The 21055-nt window shown below is 29.2% G+C and overlaps 1 protein-coding gene across 1 annotated transcript in view; it reads right to left on the bottom strand.

Moving 5' to 3' along the window:
- Positions 1-3213: 3213 nt before the first annotated feature.
- The window catches only part of LOC129960526 (rab-like protein 2A), a 30722-nt gene continuing 12880 nt past the window's right edge, over positions 3214-21055 (bottom strand). Inside the window, exons 7-9 of the mRNA XM_056074016.1 lie at positions 12835-12932; positions 11834-11917; positions 3214-9279 (exon numbers count right to left, since the gene is read on the bottom strand). Coding sequence (XP_055929991.1) covers positions 9172-9279; positions 11834-11917; positions 12835-12932 — 290 coding nt within the window. The 3' untranslated portion in view covers positions 3214-9171. The remainder of the gene's footprint in view (positions 9280-11833; positions 11918-12834; positions 12933-21055) is intronic.

The following is a 21055-nucleotide window of genomic DNA, read 5'->3' as shown; positions in this document are numbered from 1 at the left end:
CAGAAATAAATGCATCTTCTGAAAAGCATGTAGATTTTCAGAAGATGCATTTTTATTTTTATGGTTTTGTCATCACCTCATAGAATATTGTACGGTCAAACATCCTCAAGTTCCATGCATGCTATAGTTAGAAAATTTTGGCAACTAAGTAATGAAATAATTTACATTCATTTCGAAACTCATACTGCTATTTCGTACATTACTATATAATACGAATTATTAAGTTATCAGATATGGAACATGTAAACAATTTATCGGCTTCTGTATTGCGTCACTGTTTGGAGTTAATTATTTCACTTGACTTCTAAATATACAGCTGTATAAGCGGAATCTTATTTGACTTTGCCAATCCGATAATCTCAACTATTATGTAAATGCACTATTTCGAGTAATTTATATACACACTTGGTCTTCCTACGAGGAATCAATGGTATGTTTAAGATGTCGTGGGTTTTAGTCCATAGGTGGGACCGGACCGGACCAGATCAGGTCAGGCTGTATCGGAACGGAAATGACAATATAATCTCATTCTAAATAGATAAATCACTATTATCACTGATTAATCACATAATAAGATGCTTGAGTAATTAGTGATAATAGTGAATGTTAGCTATTGAAGTGTAGTAAGTAAATGTATTAAGTGTAGTAAATGTATATACATATTTTTAAACTGTGTTCGTCTTCGATCCCCACATTTTCTATTCAAATCTAATCTTTAAACAGTCGTTTCTACTCAATAACCCACAATAAGGTAATGGATCTAGATTCAACCCATAATTTCACAACAGATTTAAATAGAAAAGGAAAGACCAGGCGGATTTTCTCACTGCCGCCATATCGGTGTAACTGATGTTAAAAGAAGAAATGTTTACAAACGAAGGATTTTTCTCCCGCCAGCCTATGGTATTTGCAGGTACCTAGATATTATCCAAGCATTACTGCTTTTCACTGGAAGATCATCTACTGCAGTTATAACTATTTAAGCTTCGTGTTTAAAAGGTTTCCATCTTCGTCCTGGCAAAATATGTAAAGTTCCGTAAATTTCGACACATTCATAATGCTCACAAGGCTTCTCCATACATCCTGTATCGTTCGAAATTTTCTGTTGCAGTAGTATTATTGTCGTTCTGATAGTAAAGCTTTACTGTTAAGTGCTGTATAGAAACACATCATAAACGCAGATGCGAGTGTACTTACTGATGGTTACTGTTCGGTTTATAAAACGGAACTGTGACATCAGTATGTAAAAATTTGCATAATGACGTCAACTTTTATATTTTGAATAATCTCAGGTTCAGGCAAATTTCATTATTCTGAGTGTAAGTAGATTAAACACTTTCAATTACATGATTCAATGATGCCAAAATAAAATTGTAAATTGTAATAGAAGTTTGTGAGAGGTGAAACTGTAACAAATAAATCAAATAATTTGGTTAATTTTTTTAAGAAACTGTTCTGTGTAATAATCAATGTTTCAATTTGTAAGTAGCCAGAACATAATTTTTTAATATTTGCAACTTTTCCTACAGACGATCGATCAAGTTATGCACTAGAAATGGGAAAATGATGTTAAATGAATTGGATGTGCTCATAATGAAAAACATTATTAGGAACATATTGGAGATTTAGAGAAACCATGTGACATAATGTGTAATTTGAGTTGAATGGTATCAACCACAAGAGAATCTAACAAAGAGAGGCACTTATCGACTAACGGCATTCCCAGTCGGGCGCTTATGATATTACTAATCGAAACCTTTATTATCTTACCTATACTATACCACCCACCTCCCAAAGACAGTACACATTCCTTGCAAAGTGCAAGAAAATGTCCTTCTCTGGATCCCAAGCAGTTGAACTGATGCACCGAAGACCACAGTCCACCATCAATCTAGTGGTTGACCAGACATAAGCAGCAGCAACTACCTGTGCTGCTAATATATACAGCCACTTCCTGTGCTGATAAGGGTCTGAAGAAAGCAAAACCACAGAAAATTTAGGGAAGGGCAAGTTGGATCAGGAAAATCAGCTTTATATTTTAATCTTATACCCAAGAAGCTATTTAAAGCTTTGAGAACTCAATGTTTGGGTTTATTTTTTTTTTCTCGCTATTACAACAGCTAACTACAGAATTTATTTTTTAAAGTCAAGCGATAATATCGAATGCACTACAAATAATTGCATAGTAAATTTTGCAAAAAAAAATCATAATAAAGTGAATATGATTTCAATTTTATTAAATAAAAAATTAAACATCAATCGTGCCAAACAGAAGATTTGGATTGACATGTATACACGTCGAACTCACTTAACTGAATAATTTTTTTGGAGGATGGAATATAACTTTTAGATTTCTATTACAATTAATTACTTTAATTTTTGAATAGTGCAATATTGAGAAATTGTATTTCTATCTCATATTTTCTTGGGTCATGCAACATTAACTTTTTATGTTTTCATGCAAAAAATTGGCAACTTGACAATATAGAATATTTTAACATCAATATTTCATTAATTACATGATATGCTTATGAACAAGTTCTTTTGTATAATTTAAAAATCGTTTTTTATACGATAAACATGATTATATGTTATAAATTTAATATCATTTTAGGTTATCTCTTTACATTTTAGGGAGTTTCTATTTTTAACTCCTTGAAGTTAGATTTGCATATATTTTACTTGAGATTTAACTTAAATAACTGAAAAGTTATATATAAACAAAGATTATTTAATTTGAATCATGCAAAAAGTTCATTCTTAGCATTTCATGTATTAATGTATATGAAACACTACAAACATATTACAGTTTTAAAATATCCGTTGTCATTAAACTGTAAAAGATTTTTGTATTAAAATGTAAAAGTTCTTATTAATTTGTAATTCCTTTAATGCAATAAAGCAAGATATAAAAATACATACTACTCTTCATTTTATAGTGTAAGAAATGAATACTAAAGCAGTCATATTCTGACTATATCATGTGTTTTCAATACAATTAAAGTTACAATACAAAAAAAAAAAAAAAAAAAAAAAAACCCATATAATATTATTAATTTTATCTCTAAAGTAGAAAAAGACATGAAAAAATAATCACACACAAATGTCTGCAAATATTTATTGCAATAAAAATTTTTAATATGTTCAATGCAAATTCTTACAATTACACAGAGATAAAAAAGTAGAATCACTATAAAATTGACTAGGAAATATGTTAAGCAGTAAAATGACACAGTAACTTCTTAGATTCATAAAAATAATTTTAAGCTTCAGAACATACATATATATATATATATTAATAAAATAACATGTTTAACATTTTGCCTGTTTTTAAGTAAAAAATAGCAAAGATAAAAAAAAAAAACAGTTGCCAATGAAGTTTTAATGATTTTAGGGTATTCTGAAGCTGATTATTTTAAACCTGGCATTGCTTTTAACAAATTGAAAGTAGTTTTAAAAATAATGGATATTCTCAAGATTTACAAATGGTGTCTGGAGCTAATAATGTATTTTATTTCACTGATTTGTTTAAATATTTAATAATGCAGTAGAAAATGTCTAAGTTACATATTTCAGAGAAAATTAATCCAAACTCTAATCATGATACAGAGCCTCTAAAATGTACTAATATTCCTAAGGGTTTTTTTTTTTTTTTTTTCATATGGAAATAGAATATGAACTAGAAGATGAGGTGTTTTTTTTACAGAGTTCGATGAAAAACTCGAAATCTATCATTACATCATGGCAATCTCTGTCCTTACCTGCCAGTAACTCATTATGTAAAACTTCAAGAAGGATATAAAAAATGTTAAAATGGTTCCTCTGAAGCTCTGTTATTAGAAACATCAGAAGTTTATTTGTGTTGATCAAGTTCCTAATGGGACAACAAAGCGGTTTCATGAAGAACTCCTAGTCTTCATTTGCTCGTGGGATAGTAGGCATATAGAGATCTCCAGGAAAAAGCAAAATGATCTTTAACTGTTTGAGAGCTAAATATGTTTTTTTAAATATATATATATATATATTATCAAAAATGTGGAATTGAGTGTGCTGTATAAAAAGAATCAATACTATTAATTCAATTACTATTTACTACTACCACATTGAACTTAATGTAACATCATATACTTTTTTGCATACAATTACTATTTTAGTGGGCCACTACTATTGATCTAATTAGATTTAATGTAATTTATTTACTTCTCTTATTAATAGTGTTTTGAATTTTATTCTTTAATTTACATTTGACACAAATTTCATGCGATTTTTGTATTGTCATATTTTCCGATTTATATATTGAAAACTCTTTAGGATTAAGCTGATTTTTTGCATTGATTTAATTTGCAATTGGCTTACATTTTAGACAATTTCAAAACGATTTTAGTTTTAATTTAAAATAGAATCAATCTTACAAAAATGCCAGATTCAGAATCAACATCGAAAAATTACTCTAAAATCATTGGAATATCATTAACAACAAAATCGGAGTTGAGCAGTGTAATATATCTGGATATAAATCAAAATCTAAAATAATAATAATAAAAATTAAGATTTCAAAATATAAAATATTAGATTTCAACTATATGGACGGATTTACCTAAAAAAATATCACTTTTAACTACAAAACTAACAACATTGAAGAAATTGAAACCTAATTAATTTAATAACCCTGAAGATAAGAAATTAGCCCATACTCAAGTTACTAGCTAAAAATATAAATTAATAACACATTTGTAAATAATTCATAGGATACTTGATCGCTATACATTCAGGTAATAAGGAGTGAAAAATGTAAAACCGCACTAAAAATTTATTTCACACTTTTTCATAGTGCAGAAAAACAAAAAGCATTGAATATAATAATTCAGAAGACTCACATTGAAGGAATAACATTTTCAACACAGTTAAGTCAATTAGTATCAACAGAATTATACATAGAAACATGAATATAACACGCAAATAAGTAGCGAAATTTGATAAAACAGATTTTTATCACACAAGAAATATTAAGTACACAAATAATGAGTTACACTCAAAGCACACTAAAATACAATTTGCCCAACTGGAAAGTAAAAAAATATTTTTGTAAAATAAAATTATAAATTTGAATATATATCTTGTTTTTTTAATAGAAAAATAACAGTATTTCTGTTGCTAATTATAAATATGACTTAAAATTTAAAAAATAATAGGGTTCCCAATTTCATGAAAAAGAAAAGTAAAGGGCTTTTCAGGGACCGATCTAAATTTTTTATAAGAATTTTAGAAAATTTATGGACAGTAAATTATCTACTTTACACATGAAAATTTAAATGAAATATTGTCACTAATAATATAAAAATAAGCATTTTTTCCCATATTATTTCTATATGTTGAATTAAAAAGCTCTTGCAGTTAATAAGCCAAAATTTTTAGTTCAGAGTGGGTTTCAAGATTGCAATCCAAGCGCCTTTATCGTTAGTCCCTGCACGATTACTATTAGGTGTTAATTTCTCTCAAATTACCATAGGATCTCAATGCACAAACACATTCAGAACTTAAGCTGAAACCAAATTCTTTAAAAAAATAATAATTCCACAAGGAACTCTAATCTTACCCTTAACTAGCACTGGGTCGACTCAAAAAGAAAATGCGATATGGATACAAATCAGCAAACCTTTATTTACATGTAAATAAATGAACTGGAAACAATGTGCAATTTAAATATTTTAAATTTACATATGATGTTGCTCAGTTAAAGCCTTAATTCCTAAAACTATTTAATTTTGCTCTACATTGAAATTTTCTATTTTTCTCTGCTGTTTCAACTAGTTTATACACCCGTTCACATGATTTGATATATTTAGAGTCGGCATGTTTCTGCATATAATTCAACTTCTTTTGTGCTACGCAAATGCTTTGTCACATATCATATTCTCACTTCCTTTGAAATCAAATGTTTTGCAGCAAATTTTTCTTTATTTAACTTCCTAACCTCAATATTTTTATTTAAAGAAAATCCACTTTCACCTACCGTTTAAATTTGGTGTAGTATCAAAGAATCTTCATTACTTTCAACAATTTCTGTTAACATTTTGGCTATCTTATCAATTCAATTATTGGATACTTCAGATTCCTCATATCTATTCAACTGCACGCCACATAAAAAAAAAAAAAAAATGTTAAATTTTATTAAAATAGAATCACAATCCTCTTATATTCACCTGCAATTAACAAGAACAGAAAGTATGGTTTTCATTTTGTTAAAATAGGAAAGAACTTGTTTGGCAATTTTCCTTGAATTTAGACTAACATTCCGGAAAGTACGTTATCGAAAGGAATTTATAACTCTATGAATAAAGGTATATATAAACAAAATCCCGATATCCTCTGTTTCAAATATCTTAGTTGTTTTATCGAATATTTTTTCTTCTGATTAATAAGACTATTCAGCATTCTTCCCTCACTGCACTAATTTTGCTCGTATCGAACACGAATCAGTGTGAATGGTATTCGATGATATTAAGCCATCGAAAACATTTTTCATGGGACAGAAAATTTTGAACTAGTTAATTACCATCTTTTTCAAATCAAGTACCAAAAACGGCAAAAGTGGATAGTCTCTCAATGCTAAAATGAATACTAAAAACAGTTGAATAATTTTGGTTAGTGGTAAGATAAATATCAGTTTGACAGGTAGGATAAGATCTTTACTGAATCTGTGCAAAAAACTTAGATGAATTAGTGTTGGTGATCGTAATTTTCTACAATCTTAAAATATAATTTCAATTCGCTCAATTCCGTTATTTCGTTTAGCAGCAACTGCATTCTTTAGACACCTAGTTCTGTAAAAAATTTTCGAAAGTACTTCCATTCTCTGAAAAATTTAGGCAATCCTCTCTTTCTACGGCGAATCTTTAAGTAAATTTAAATAAAGCATCCTTAACATTCGGAACAATACAAAGCGAAATTAAGCAAAAGCTTTTACTGGTCCAGAGAAGTTTTTGGCAACCTTGCTGTCAGGGAATAAATATTTAATGGAACAAATTTTCTAACAAGAGCTATACGAAAAATATATTTTCAAATAATCGAAAACTATTTCTAATAAGCATTCAGAGATACAATGACTAGTGAAATGGCAATAAATTTCTGCTGAGCCTATTGAAGATTCTTTCTCATTTGTGGTTATGATCCTACTCGTCTTCCCCTTCTATTAACCTTTTTTAAGGCTGTGGGAAGTATGCTTCCCACCAAATTTATCAATCGTTGTATGAAATTATGTAGGTTGGCATAAGTTCTGACAAATTTTTTTAGAAAGACAGAAACTTAGATGCTTTGGTTCTTTATCTCACACAAAATGATGTGTCTTGGTTTATCACTTAATTATTAACTAACCAAATTAATTAATTAAATTAAACTTATCTAATAAGCTAAACGAATCCTTTTTCTTATTCTAATTTCAAGCCTAAAAATATTTTAACATAATATGACTAGAAAAAAATGGCCCTTTAAAGGGTTAAAGTATGAAAGAAAAAAAAAAGACTGATGATTGACAATCAAAAGATGTATCATATCCACACCCCTTCCCTGTCGGTGAAATTCTCAAGGCAGGTCATGTCACAAACTGTTTTTTGTTGTTGTTGTTGTTCTCCCTCAAGAAATAAGAGAAACATTTCAACGAGACTTAAAAAAAAAGAAAGATTTTTTTCTGAAAATAGACTTCAAAGAGTTTTTAAAGACCATGGGGACTCTGAATAACTGCTTCATATAAGTATAAACAAAATGTCAATATATTAGAATATAGACAGATAACAACAGAAAACTTAAAAACAATCCTATATACATATAGACGATATATATGATTTTGTGCATGAAAAAAATTACTTGAATAACATGATATGACTAGCTTATACATTTATATATGAAATAAATAGAAATAATTTATGATTAATTGTACACTTTTACTATAAAGTTATTTCAGGAATAATAAATAGAAAATTATTTCTAACTCAACAAACATCCAAGATATTTGATATTCTTCACAAAGAAATTCCCCACCTCCCACTCCTTTACAAAATGACCTTTATAGGAAAACAAGACAAGTAAAAAAAATTGCAACTTTCTTGTACCGAATAGCATCTCTACATTTTTTTAAAAACATCTCTCAATGATATTCATGCTGAAATTTCTTTTTGTTAAAGATAATATATATTCAAACGTAACATGCAGAAAAATTGAATATCTAAACGAATATAAAATTTAAAAATCTATCAAAGGAAAGAAAAATGATTTTCCGCGATTCCTAACATATCCTGTATATATAATATATATTTTGTTAAAATGGCGAATAAATTAAAAAAGTAATAGGAAATTTTCCATATGCTAAATATAATTTCAGTTCAAAAGATGCACATATATCAATAAATATTATAAACAGCATTCCAATATACAGTTTCCATAAATTCAAAAAAAAAAAAAAAATCTTCCCATTTCAGCTTAATTCATTCGATCCTTAAAATATTAATGGCATACTACAATTAGCTACATGTTTCAGATAATTGCAAACAGTATGATAAACATCGAACACATGTTTAAATATCGGCAAAACTAAAAATTGTAAATAACAATAAACTACCGTGCTGTAGAAGAGCACAAACCATTAAAAAAATAGATGATAAAAATTGAAACTGTACACTGAAACGAACTGGTAAATTTTCTTTTAAATATATTTGAAATGGTGCATATGCCAAAATATATACAGCTTTAGGAATTATGTTATGCATGTTCAAAAACATCAGCACAATATAATACAAATATTAAATGCTAAAACAATACAGTAGATGTAATTTAGAAGCAGAAAGATTGCTGCAAAAGCATTTTTTTCATGAAAAATAAGTTATAAAATTTTAAAAAATGATCTCAGTTATTAATTACTAATCAGCAAAAATTACATGAACAGGTGATGAGAATACAAAGCAAATATTCTAAATATTTCATTAACACTCAGAAATCACACAATTGTAACTTAATATCCTGGGATGATTATCAAACTAGATAGTACTTTTAATTATATATGTTACCACACAATAGTCAATAAGTTAACAGAAAACGATTCTACGACAAAAATCACAGTTTATCTATCACAATTTGTGATGGAAAGGCACAAGTTTTTAAAAGACTGAACCACAAAATTTAATTGCTGTTGTCAGAAACTGTCACACTAGAAAATTCTACGGAATCGGAACAAGAATCGAAATAGTTACTTGTTGAATCAAAACATTCATCTCCAGTATCAAGAGCCTAAAATAAAAAGTAAACATTAAATTCATATACACACAGAACACATAAAATCAGCCCCTACACTAAAAAAATGATCGAAATGTATTGATTTCTTGCCCTGAACATTTCATAAATAAATAAAAACATATAAAACATGCACATTCATTATATATATATATATGTGTGTGTGTGTGTGTAATGATATTTTAAACTCTTAATTTCAATTTAATTAATTTCCAAGCTTTTAACTTAATTTAGCCCATAGTAAGTTCTTTCTCTTATTTCGTGATCCAATTCCACTGTCTCTACTTAATTCGAGAGAAGCTTTGTTAAATTGCTGAATCAGCTAAAAGTCTACTTTCCCACACTCCGCGTGAAGAGGCAAAATAACGCTGATGAGGCAAATTCTCTTTTAAAATCTCCCTGTGTTTCCCCAACCTTCTCCGCGCGTGTAACGAAAATCCCTATCGAAATCTCGTAATATATTAGCACTGTAAAGAAATATTTTCCCTATCATAATCATAGGTTGTATAGGAAACAAAAGCAGAAGAGGCCAAAAAATCTCCCTTCAGTCATTTTACTATGAGATTTTAATAGAGATTTTTTCAAAACATGTAGATTTAGAATATGGAATCCTAGGTATCTTTGAAAGAATGTTGTAAGCATTAAAGATTTTTATTCCTTTGCTCGGAGAGTGAGAAAATGCTGAGATTAGCCACTTGGTAGAAGGCGTGTAGAATTAATTAAATAAAAAAATGGGAATATCTGGAAATTAGAGAACATTTTAGAATGTAGTTAATACAGGCTACTAAATTAAGATAAAAATTTGAAAATTAATAAGAATTAAAATTAGTATAAGAAATATCATTACATATTACAATATATATAATGATACTCAAAATCGTAATCTGCAGAAATGGTATAGAATTACGAAATAAATCAGTAGTCACCAATTCAATTAAATAATTCTAAATGCTAACTACTTTTATTGAGAATAATTGTTCAATAGCAATTGTTCAAACAGCCTTATCACAGACAACTGTTGCCAACACTGTAAAATTATAACTGAAATAACATAACCAGAATAAAAAAGAGAATTCTGATTAAAAATAGAATATCAAAATTATTAGTCTTAACTACAAGTAGCAGCTTTAAAGTATTTACTACTAACATTACATATTAACAAGAATTAAAGCAACGAGATATATACAATCTAGTTTAGAAATGAAAATTGTACTTTTTCATGAAATTTTAACACATACTTTTATAATGCACTTTATTCAGCATTTTTTATGTAATTACCCTCATGATCTTATACTACCTAGTGAGAAAATTTTCACTTCAGATTCCATAGAATAAAGATAGTTTTTAATTTAAAAAAAATGGAAATGCCATTTTTCCCCCTTTTACCTTTTCCGTTTTGAAATTTCTTTGCTGAAGAAATGTTTTAATGATCTGAATATAGTGTTTCAACAAATGGGTATGATATTGGGGAGCAAAATGGGCGAGATAATAACTTCCTTCTCAATTATTTTATTTTAAAAGAAACTGGCAATTTTCAATCAAGTTTCTTTCACCCTATCTAACAATTGATTAATAAGTTATTACATGATCATATTAAAGCAATTCAAATTGGATTATGCATTGTATATTCTGTCAAACAGAAGTATAATTTTTAGGGTGTTGACCTGGCTTAGAATTTGTAATGAAAATTCAATGTCGAGAGAGCTATTATCCTTCACATCCGAGACTGTCATACAGTAGCCATTTTTCATCTCCAGTCAATGCAATACTTCTTGATTACATCATCGCTGTAACAAATTGCAGGTGATAGAGCAATTTGCTTTGTTTGATTCAAACAAAGAGTGTGGAACCTAAATATTATCTCTGTTAACTTTACTTGTCTGCACAGTTTTTAAACAAAAAAGCTAAAAGATCTCTCTTGTCAACTTAGCATGACATTCCAGTTTAGAAACTAATGATAGAACATAGGCTTTAAAATTCATTTGTTCCCGCTGTATTAGAAACTTATAAATTTCCAAAGTGACTGGCAAAGTTATTAGGTTGAGACAACACCTCCTAAATAAAGGCCAAGGCACTGATTTGTCATATCATAAATCTGTAGTTTTCAGAGGTCCCCCCCCCAAAAAAAAACATTTGGTCTCTCTCTCTCTCTCTCTCTCTCTCTCACACACACACACACATAAAGGGCAGGATCTCTATCACCTAAAACAATGTTCACTAAGAAACAGATTTCTATTATTGAGAATATCGAAAATTCATATTTTAAATGAAATTCTATTAAAATATATAAGTTATTTTCAAAAGTAACTCCATTTTTATTTTAATTATTTCTCAGAAAACAATACTGCTTAAAAATTGAAAATTTTCGTTATTCATTTCATGTTATCAATATATTAAAATTCATTTAATCATTATGATCCTGGAAAAACCTACAAAAGAGAATTACACTGAAATGTATTTTAAATTTCCACAACAAAATTTGCAAATCAAAAAGATTTAGTACATTAAAATTTTCAGTCGTAAATGTTAAGTTCGAAAGAAATCAACCTACTTCAAGTTCTTGCATAACTTTATCAAAGAAATCTGTAGGATTCTTTTTGTATAAAACTGCATTCCTTATGGCGTCATTGAAGAGCTAAAAAATCACAATTACATTTATTATGCCTTTTGTGAATTCATAGTAAAGGTAAAGTCACATTTTTTTCAATTTCCATATTTTAAAAGGGCACATTTTTTATACACATTTTAAAATCTTCAAATCGTTTTTTAAAAATGTTTCATTAAACAGGTATTACAGAAATAATCAAATCCTTATAACTACAAGATGCAGCAAATATCTTGTGGTCTAACACAGCATGAAGTAAATAAACATTACACAAAAAATAAGCAATATAAATTGGAACTTTTCTTCATCTTAAAAAATCATAGCAGAATAATTCCATAAAAATTTATTAATAAAAATTACTAAATTTGATGCTTTAAATCTATAGAAAACTATATTTCTTGTAAAATCCGTATGAAGCATTAAACATACATGTGATTGTTGTTTCATACATATGCTTAAAGAACATCTCTTCCTCTTTTACTGATCCATTTTATTATAATGAGCTCAATTTTAATCAAAATCTGCTATCTAATAATGTTTTATATAAAGATGTGAAGACAAAATCTAAGATAAAAAAAAATATTATACTGAGAAAGAAATATGAGATGCTTGCTTTCAAATCGTGCACAATCAAATTTAAGTGAACTATTACTCATGCTGATCCAGTCCTAATAAAAATGTATAACTGATTAATTACATTAGTTTTCCTACTCAACAATTTCCTTCATTTTCTGTCACTTTAATGTCGAAAAAAATTACAAGTAATAAAAGATAAGACGCAAAATATTTTTGATTGAAAAAGAACGAAAAGTATTCGACAGTTTAAATTTATAAATTTCTAAACTATCATGAATGCATGATATAATATTGTTGATTACAAATGAGAAAATATTGAAAATCATAAATACCACAAAAGGAAGAAATTTTCTATAATGAAAGTAACTTACTTTGACAACGTTAGTCCCATCTGATGCAGAGACAAAATATAAAGGCATTTTTAATTTTTGGGGCAGATGAAATGACTTTTTCGTTACAGTTGGATTAGCTGCAATAAACACAGAATACTGAGTTATACGGAGGTGACAATGAAACAGATCAAAATGACATAACACTAAGCACTTATTTTAAAGCAAAAGCTGGTCATCATCACCGCCAACACAGTGTATTAGGCAAGTGAGGCGTGTCCACGCCTATTATAATCGAATATAGTGTGTTGGCACAGATGTTACCGACGGTCCGCCCAATGACATTTTTCAGTTCCATCAAAGTGACAGGGCAGTCTCGGCACACACGTAACCCAGCATCCCCACAACCAAAAATCTGCCGATGAGGAAGAATACTTAAAATTGCGCCCTCGATTATTCATTCGGTATTCAGTGAAAATATCCAATGGGAATTTGATGACTTCACAAGCAAAGTGGGGTGTGGCACAATCCTACATGAAGGTAATGAAATGTAATGCATGCCTTTCCAGCAATGCGCACACAAAAGAATAGCAAAACGTTCTGCAATGAATGTAAATATTTTTCTACCGGAAAAAGGACAAGTTCTTCAAAGGGCTCAGATTGAAAGACGATTTGAAACCACATCAAACAGACACATGAGGCGAATGTAGCGGTTTAATCAGATACTCACGAGATTTTGGCAGTGTTCAAATACGACTGCTTTGCTCACTGACGTTACCTTGCAGTGAAAAGTGGGCTCCGTCTGTTCACATGACGTTCAGCAACCATTGTTGGTCAAGTTCCATTTATGCCAGAGCTCATGTAGCAAAGCTTAGTAATTTTTCTGTATTTATCGGTAATAACTGGTGAAGTGCCTGCAATCAGTAAAGATGCAGATCTAAATTCCCGTGAAGGAAACTTCGAATCTACAATTCCCGAATCCGTAATTCTCGAAGCTGCACAAGCACTTCCACTCACCATTAATGTTTCAGTTGCTAGTTTTTCCACGACAATTTTTACAACATGGGAGCGGTCGATGCTCAAGGATGATCCTCAAAACTCCACGTTTCCTCAAAATGTCATACAAAATTCAGTATCCCATTCAACGGTAAAGATACGGGAAAACCGTTGATTTCGTATTACTGATATAAATTCTTATAAAAGTTTGATTATTTTCTTACACCCAGAATGCAATAAAAACCGATTATATACGATGGAAGACTCCATTTTCGGTTTGTGTTCAAACTTCGGTAAAAATTGCTCCTCCTCAAAGCGCCTTGTTTTCCCAAGAGGCAAAAGAACACGCAGATAAAATAAATACCAGATTTGTATGCGCAGACTAGTATTCAGAGACTAGGAATTGAAACTCTTTCATTAGCGACTGAAAAATCAATAAAAGTGATGCTGCTGAAATAAGACATGCAGATGATTTTTAAACTGCTATTGAACGTGGTGTATCAATCGGTAGCGATAACGATGGACATATTTGTTTCTGAATGGTAGAGTGAGTGCCATTTCAAACGCTCCTTAGATTCTAGTAGACTTAATTAATCTGAATTCTGAAGTTCTAATTCTGAAGTGATTCTAAAAGTTAAAATCAGGTTAAAGACATTTATGGCACACACTCTGTGCCGAAATGCGAGTGTATTGGGCACATTCAAAAATGTGGCGACTCATTTGCGAAATCTAAAATACTTGGCGTGAAGGGAAAGCTTACGGACAACTTCATAAATAAGTTGCACAGAACTATTATAACATAGTAATATGAGCAAATGTTGGCAATTTACTACAGTTGCAAAGTGTAGTAATTCCTGCATTTGCTCATAATGTTCAAAATTTCAACATAAGGAAAGTGCCTAAAAGGAAAGAACAGCTGGTGCCAATACCAGTGAACACTTTCTGAGGGTAAGCACTTCAAGGACTCTGGAGATGGCCTTCCAAAAAACATTGTATACTTTATTAAGCCAACATATGAAATTACGCGATAAGAAATTGCTCAAAAAATTCCTTCATTGGAAAAAACAAAAGGCTAATAAAAATTTCAATAATGTATTGAGGACAATGTTATCCATAGAACTTTTGTTAAATTATACAGTTTACATTTAGGGAGATCAACAACTGTGGTATTATTTAATGATAGTTTGTCTGGCATAATAAAAATATTTAATAAGATAGGTCTCCATATATTGAAATATTTAGTTTCGATAAACAGTGTATTGCTACTGTAAAGAGGCATTGACCGGGGGTGAAAAAATCAAGCAGCAAGATAAAAACGAGAGAACAGGAAAGTCTATGTTTCAAAAGTACATGGAACTCAACATTATTTTCTTAAAATAAAAATCAATACTTTAAATGCCTTTTCGAAGAACACACTTTTTTCTAAGTCTTCACAGGCAAAATACAATTTCTCAAACATTTAGGAAGACATTTCTTATGAAATTTGTACATATATTATCTCAAGTACAATAAAGGCAATAAATTAAAGATATAAATCTAACACGTACAATTTCTGATTCTTGGTAGTTTATTGTTATTGATATCTATGCATTTTTGCACATTTTTCTTAATGAAAACTTTTCATGAACCATATTTCTTTATTTTATTATTTTTTGCAAATGTAACTTTTTTATAGATTATAATTCACTTCTTTTAACACTTTTCGCAGCATACTATGCAAAATAAATAAATATATGAATTAGAATTTCATACAGAGGGGTTCGCTCCAATTTTCATCAAATTTTAATTAATTTACTCATTTTAAGAATTCAAATTGCCATATAATTTCCCGATTATTATTACTCATTATTTTGATTCATATTCATTAAGAAAATATACTGCAAATTTTAATTGTAAAGCTTTTTAAAAAATGCGTTTCGACATCTATGTACATACCTTAACCACCAACAACAAATTTGGTAATTATAGCATGCAGCTAGGACCGAATGACGAATCTATTTCCAGACAGGTGTTTTACAGCTAGCTTGAATTGCATAGTGTATCAGTATGGCGTATGAGCATCTTCTTTCAGTTACTTTAGGAATCATAATATTATATATGCAAGGGAGAGGGGTGAAGGGAAAGAAGGAATCTTAAGTTTCTCCGATTACATTAGCGCAAAACGAAATTTTTCTGAGCTATTACTAGGAATTTTCGAAGTTTGCCCGAATTTAGGACACACTCTGTAGTATGCCAAAAGCAGCAATATAGAAATGTGCAGCGCAAATGAAAATTTTCAAAATGCATTGAAATTTGAAAAAATTGTATACTAATGAATGTGATCTTACACTAGCTGGAGAAAAACACAAAAGCTTTCAAAGCATTTCAAATATCCGGACAATAACCAACAGCAATATTTTCTGTTCAAAAGAAACTTCAATAATTAATTGAACATGCTTTAAGGACTACTGAACATGGTGCTATGGATGCAAAAACTAATTCTTCGACAACAAGCGAATTCGACATACATTTGTTAAGAATGCTTCTGTGTAAATAGGTTATAGCGATAATGGAGCATGTTTTTTTTTTGTTGTTGTTGTTTTATTTTATTTGCACAATAGCCTTTAAAGAGAAATAACGTCCGATTCTACTGGAAAAAGAAAATAATGGCATATGATGAGTGGATCAAATTTTCATGATCATTAAGAATTAATTCTCGAGTTATCTTCCGAGTCACATCACAATGAAATCTTTAGTATTTTGATGAAATAGGCGAAATTGATGGGAATATATGTTGGAGGAATTTTGGATGTTCGTTACTTGGATTTATTTCAGATGATGCGAGTTACACTTGTCTTACACTCCCCCACAGTAATTTCTTTATTATTATTCATACAATTTTTTTTTAAATTTCAATACACACACAATCTTTAAATTGTTTTAAAAATACGACTCATAAATTCATTAATATATTTTTTATTAAATAATTACTAGTCTGCTTTTACGATAATATTTTTACTTATAGTTTTTTTTTTATTTATAAATGTTTTTATATAAAAAACTTTAATATTTTAATTTTAAATTCGAACTCCACAATATGCCCAACTGCTAAGAGAGCAGCGAGAAACGGTATTAGATATTTAAAAGCATAAATGTTTTATTTGGATGGTGATGAATATTTCCACGAGTAATGAGAATGAAAATGGCTCTACTTTTATTTGACCAGTTGTTTTCTAATTGATATAAAAATGTTTGCTAAAAAATGGAAGATCCCTTCTAAAATTTTCAATATATTGTAGTATTTTTAATAAATGCGTTTATACTCCATTATACTAGCTAATTTTATTTCACATACTTCAGAGTTGCAATAATTTAGTCTCTTTGATTTCTGAAATTGTATATTATACTCTAGCCTTTAAAGATGCAATAATCTAGTTTTATATTTAAATTAAATCTGCTCCTAATATTTTTAAATAAAACAAATATCTCATCTATATTTTGAATTAGTTCATCATCATAGAGTTTTGAACGTGAATTTATGAGAAACTATTTAATTTTGAGTGTGAAAAGGTATTAACATGTGTGTGAAAGATGGAAGGAACTGGCATTTTCTGAATCAGGAATAAAGAAGCTAAAATTTTAAAAATAATTCCATTATTTGAAGCAATGCAACATGACAACTAACTGAAAGGCAGAAAGTCCTTATTTAAAATGCTATTGCAATATTCTGCCGGAAAAATCATTATTTTTAACTTTAGAAAATTAAAATTTTTTACTATAAAAAATAAAAATTAAATAAGGTAAACTGAAAATTACTTTTTGATGAATTACAATATATCAGTATGTTAAGACAGATGACTCATTATCTCAATAAATAAATAATAAAATAATATATCAATAAATATCGTTTTATCTTAGACGATATATAAAAATGCTGATGTTCGATTATCACCTGAAAGGATAGTAGCCACTTGATAGGGATATGCAAAAGTAAAATTTTAATGATTTTTTTTTTTCCTTTTTTATTTCAGTTTAAAATGAAAAAAAAAAGCTGTATAATTTTGTATCCCCCTGTTTGTGTTAAAAGAGCTCTTAAGCCAACTGAACAACCTTAAAAGAGAAATACTAAGAATTCAACATTAAAGTGATGAAAAATTTGATATCTTTTCTAAACCTCATATTGTGGAAAAGGTATACTCATATTAACAAATGTCATAGTAATTTTGGTGCAACTGCAAATTATACCCTGTCGAAATCTCACATGTAATGTCAGTTTTGGGATGCACTTTCCGATTACTTTTTTTTATTGTTTTTATTTAATATCTAACTAATTAGTTTTCTAGAAGCAAATATAAAAGCAAACTAAACTGATAAAACATTCAGTTGGGCATCACTTTCAAGAGCAGTACTGTCAGTATCTCATACGTAAAAAAAAAAAATAATAATAATAATAATAAACTAAAAATAACAAAAAATTGTTAACACGATCTAAATGCATTAATACAAAGTTTGTTACAGCTTTTGAATCAATCACAAAACTGTAAAAGAAAGAGAGAGAGAGAGAAAAGGTATCTACTGATCTGCCCACAAATCTGGAAGCACAAAAAACTACAAACAATGTTAAAAAAATGTAATCAAGTTGAGTAAGTTCAAGTAAACGGCTAAGTAAAATAAAAGTAGAGAATTAAATTACTTCGGAAAATGGTCTACATCATAAATTAATGTAGCATTATTTTAATTTATTTATTAAAAATGGAATAAAATAATAAATAAATCCTACAAATGTTATAAATTAATCCAGAGTCGTTTGAATTTTAAACTAATATAAGCGCTTATAAGCGCAGATATTCATCTTAACATCATGCCATGCCAATGAAGTAGTGCCATTTGGCAATACTAATGAAATTAATTTTCAATGAGGCACTTTCAATTTGGAAATGAAATTAACTTTTAATGAGAACAGGTCAGAAATAGCACGACAGTTTATATATATCCATATCAAATTTCCGTTGCTCCATCGCTAATCGGAATGGGTACTCAATGTGCATAAAAAGGGAAAGAGTACATAGTGGGAGCTTTCAGTGTACTTCAAAAAGACAATCACTGAGGAGGTTGGAACGAAACTGGCGTGGAATGCTATGAATGCCTAGGCTAAAAATGGAATGGCTTGAAGTGATTGTGAATAATCAGCTTTTTCACAGCTAAAAAAATTGTGAAATCATGGAAAGGAGTTGACAATATGATGTAAACAAAATTAAAGACTAATCAAGAAGTAAAAGAAGAAATAAAAATCGGGGATCACTTTTATATTATTGCATGATATACACAGTCTGAGAATACAATATACCAGTTTTAAACCATTAGACCAATATTATAAATAAAATTTCCCAGATTAACTTCATAAGAATGAATGATTGCTCGATGGGGTGAATGCCATGGGAAAGGTTGAGTGATTTGATTTAGTTATATTAACATCCTGTTTTATAGCAATACCATGAATATTTTACGATAGACCTTGTCATTTTGAACTACGCTCAAATGATGAGGATGATCGGCGAGCTGGAATCCCCATTCCAAAAATCAGCGCCACACCAGTGGGAGGACACATGGCCCCAATGGATTTAACGTTCTGATACGTTTATATGGTAGTTTCTCGGTGAAATCGGGCTTGAACTTGGAACCTCAAAGCCCTGAAGTCAAGAACTTATCATCAGACTATTTAGCGGCCCAAAAGGTCAAATATGCGAGACATCTAAAGTACACATTTCTTAAATTATTAATAAAAATTTTCCTACAAATCAAATAACGATTTTAAAGAATTGCATTTATTTCGAGGCAAATCAATAAAAAGTTTAAATTGAAAATTAAATTACACAGGGGAAATTTGAGCTCTCGAGTACTCCATAAAAACCATAACTGATGTGTACTACGTTTTAGTGAAAATATTTAACTACACAATTGGAAATGCACTTCATAGGTATTTCAGAGTTTTACAAAATTGTTTAGTGCATAAAACAATTTTAAATGCGAGAAGTCAAATACAGGAGACATTTGAAAATGGAACAAAGCCCAAACAGTTCATGTGAATGCATATTAATGAGAGGCATGTGAATTTTTCTTCTTCTAGGAACGCAAATAATCCTTGCTATCCTTTTCGAAATTATGAATTGATTGATCTAAGTAAAATTTAATAACCAATGATAATTTTTTACTTAATTTTGGTATATTCTGTTAGTAATGAACTTCTCCATTATAAATTTTGAAATTTCAAAAATTTACATTTCAAAACGTAACTTAATTTTTTTAGATAACTTTCAACCATTTGAATAATTCAATTTACTTTCCCACTCTTTCAACCACTGCACAGTTATGCGAAAAAAAGAATAAAAATCTGATAATGGAAAATTATTTTTGTATAGGCCCAAATAGAAGTATTCTCTAAGTTTATTCCATTTACAATCTTATTTTGGTTTTCAAACACATTTTGCAAACCTGTAAATGATTAATGGTAAATATGCAGAAATCTAGTTTATTGTATATTTCAGGAAAAATTCAAGTTATTTAGATGTACATGATTTCGAAAACTATGCTCGCTACGTAATTCGGAAGCATATGATAAATGTATTCGCAGTGAAGTTCCCGTAATCCTCAAAATTTATACGTCTTCATAGTATATGAAGTTCTCAGGTAGAATACATCTGCCAAACGTAATAGCATGTTTTTTTTTTTAATTCTGATTAACAGTCCATCAAATCCATTAGAATATAAAACAATTATTAAAGCCCAAATTACATTTATGGCAAGTTTTGACAATCATTCATTGCAATTTTAAAAATAAAGAAAGGAAAAGAGAAGCAGAAGAATAACACTATCCTGTTCCTCGATTTTCCTTTGTAATGAAATGAGACAACAAAAATGCCACTGAACAGTATTATGAAAATCAATAATCGCTAGTTAAAATTAAAACTTCAATATTACCTTTATCTTTCGGTTTCTAGATTCTGGGTCTACATTAACAATTAATTCTAATTTATTTAATGAATAAATTTACTAGCTCGCAGTCGGAGTTTATCACTTTTTTTTTTTTTATTGATACTATGAATATGTTGAATAGCACATCAAATTTAGCATCTCCCTATTAATTTATATCTTCTATATAAATAAAAATGAAAATGTTCGTTCGCTCAAAATCGGTTATCTCCGAAAGTTCATCGCCGATTGCTTTGAAATTTCGACACAAAGTTGTATTTGAATACAGCTGGGTTTTTATATATTTATTACATAGATG

Source organism: Argiope bruennichi, chromosome X2 (genome assembly GCF_947563725.1).
Source record: "Argiope bruennichi chromosome X2, qqArgBrue1.1, whole genome shotgun sequence".
In the NCBI taxonomy this organism is placed as follows: domain Eukaryota; kingdom Metazoa; phylum Arthropoda; class Arachnida; order Araneae; family Araneidae; genus Argiope; species Argiope bruennichi.
This window is presented reverse-complemented; position numbering and strand designations above follow the sequence as displayed.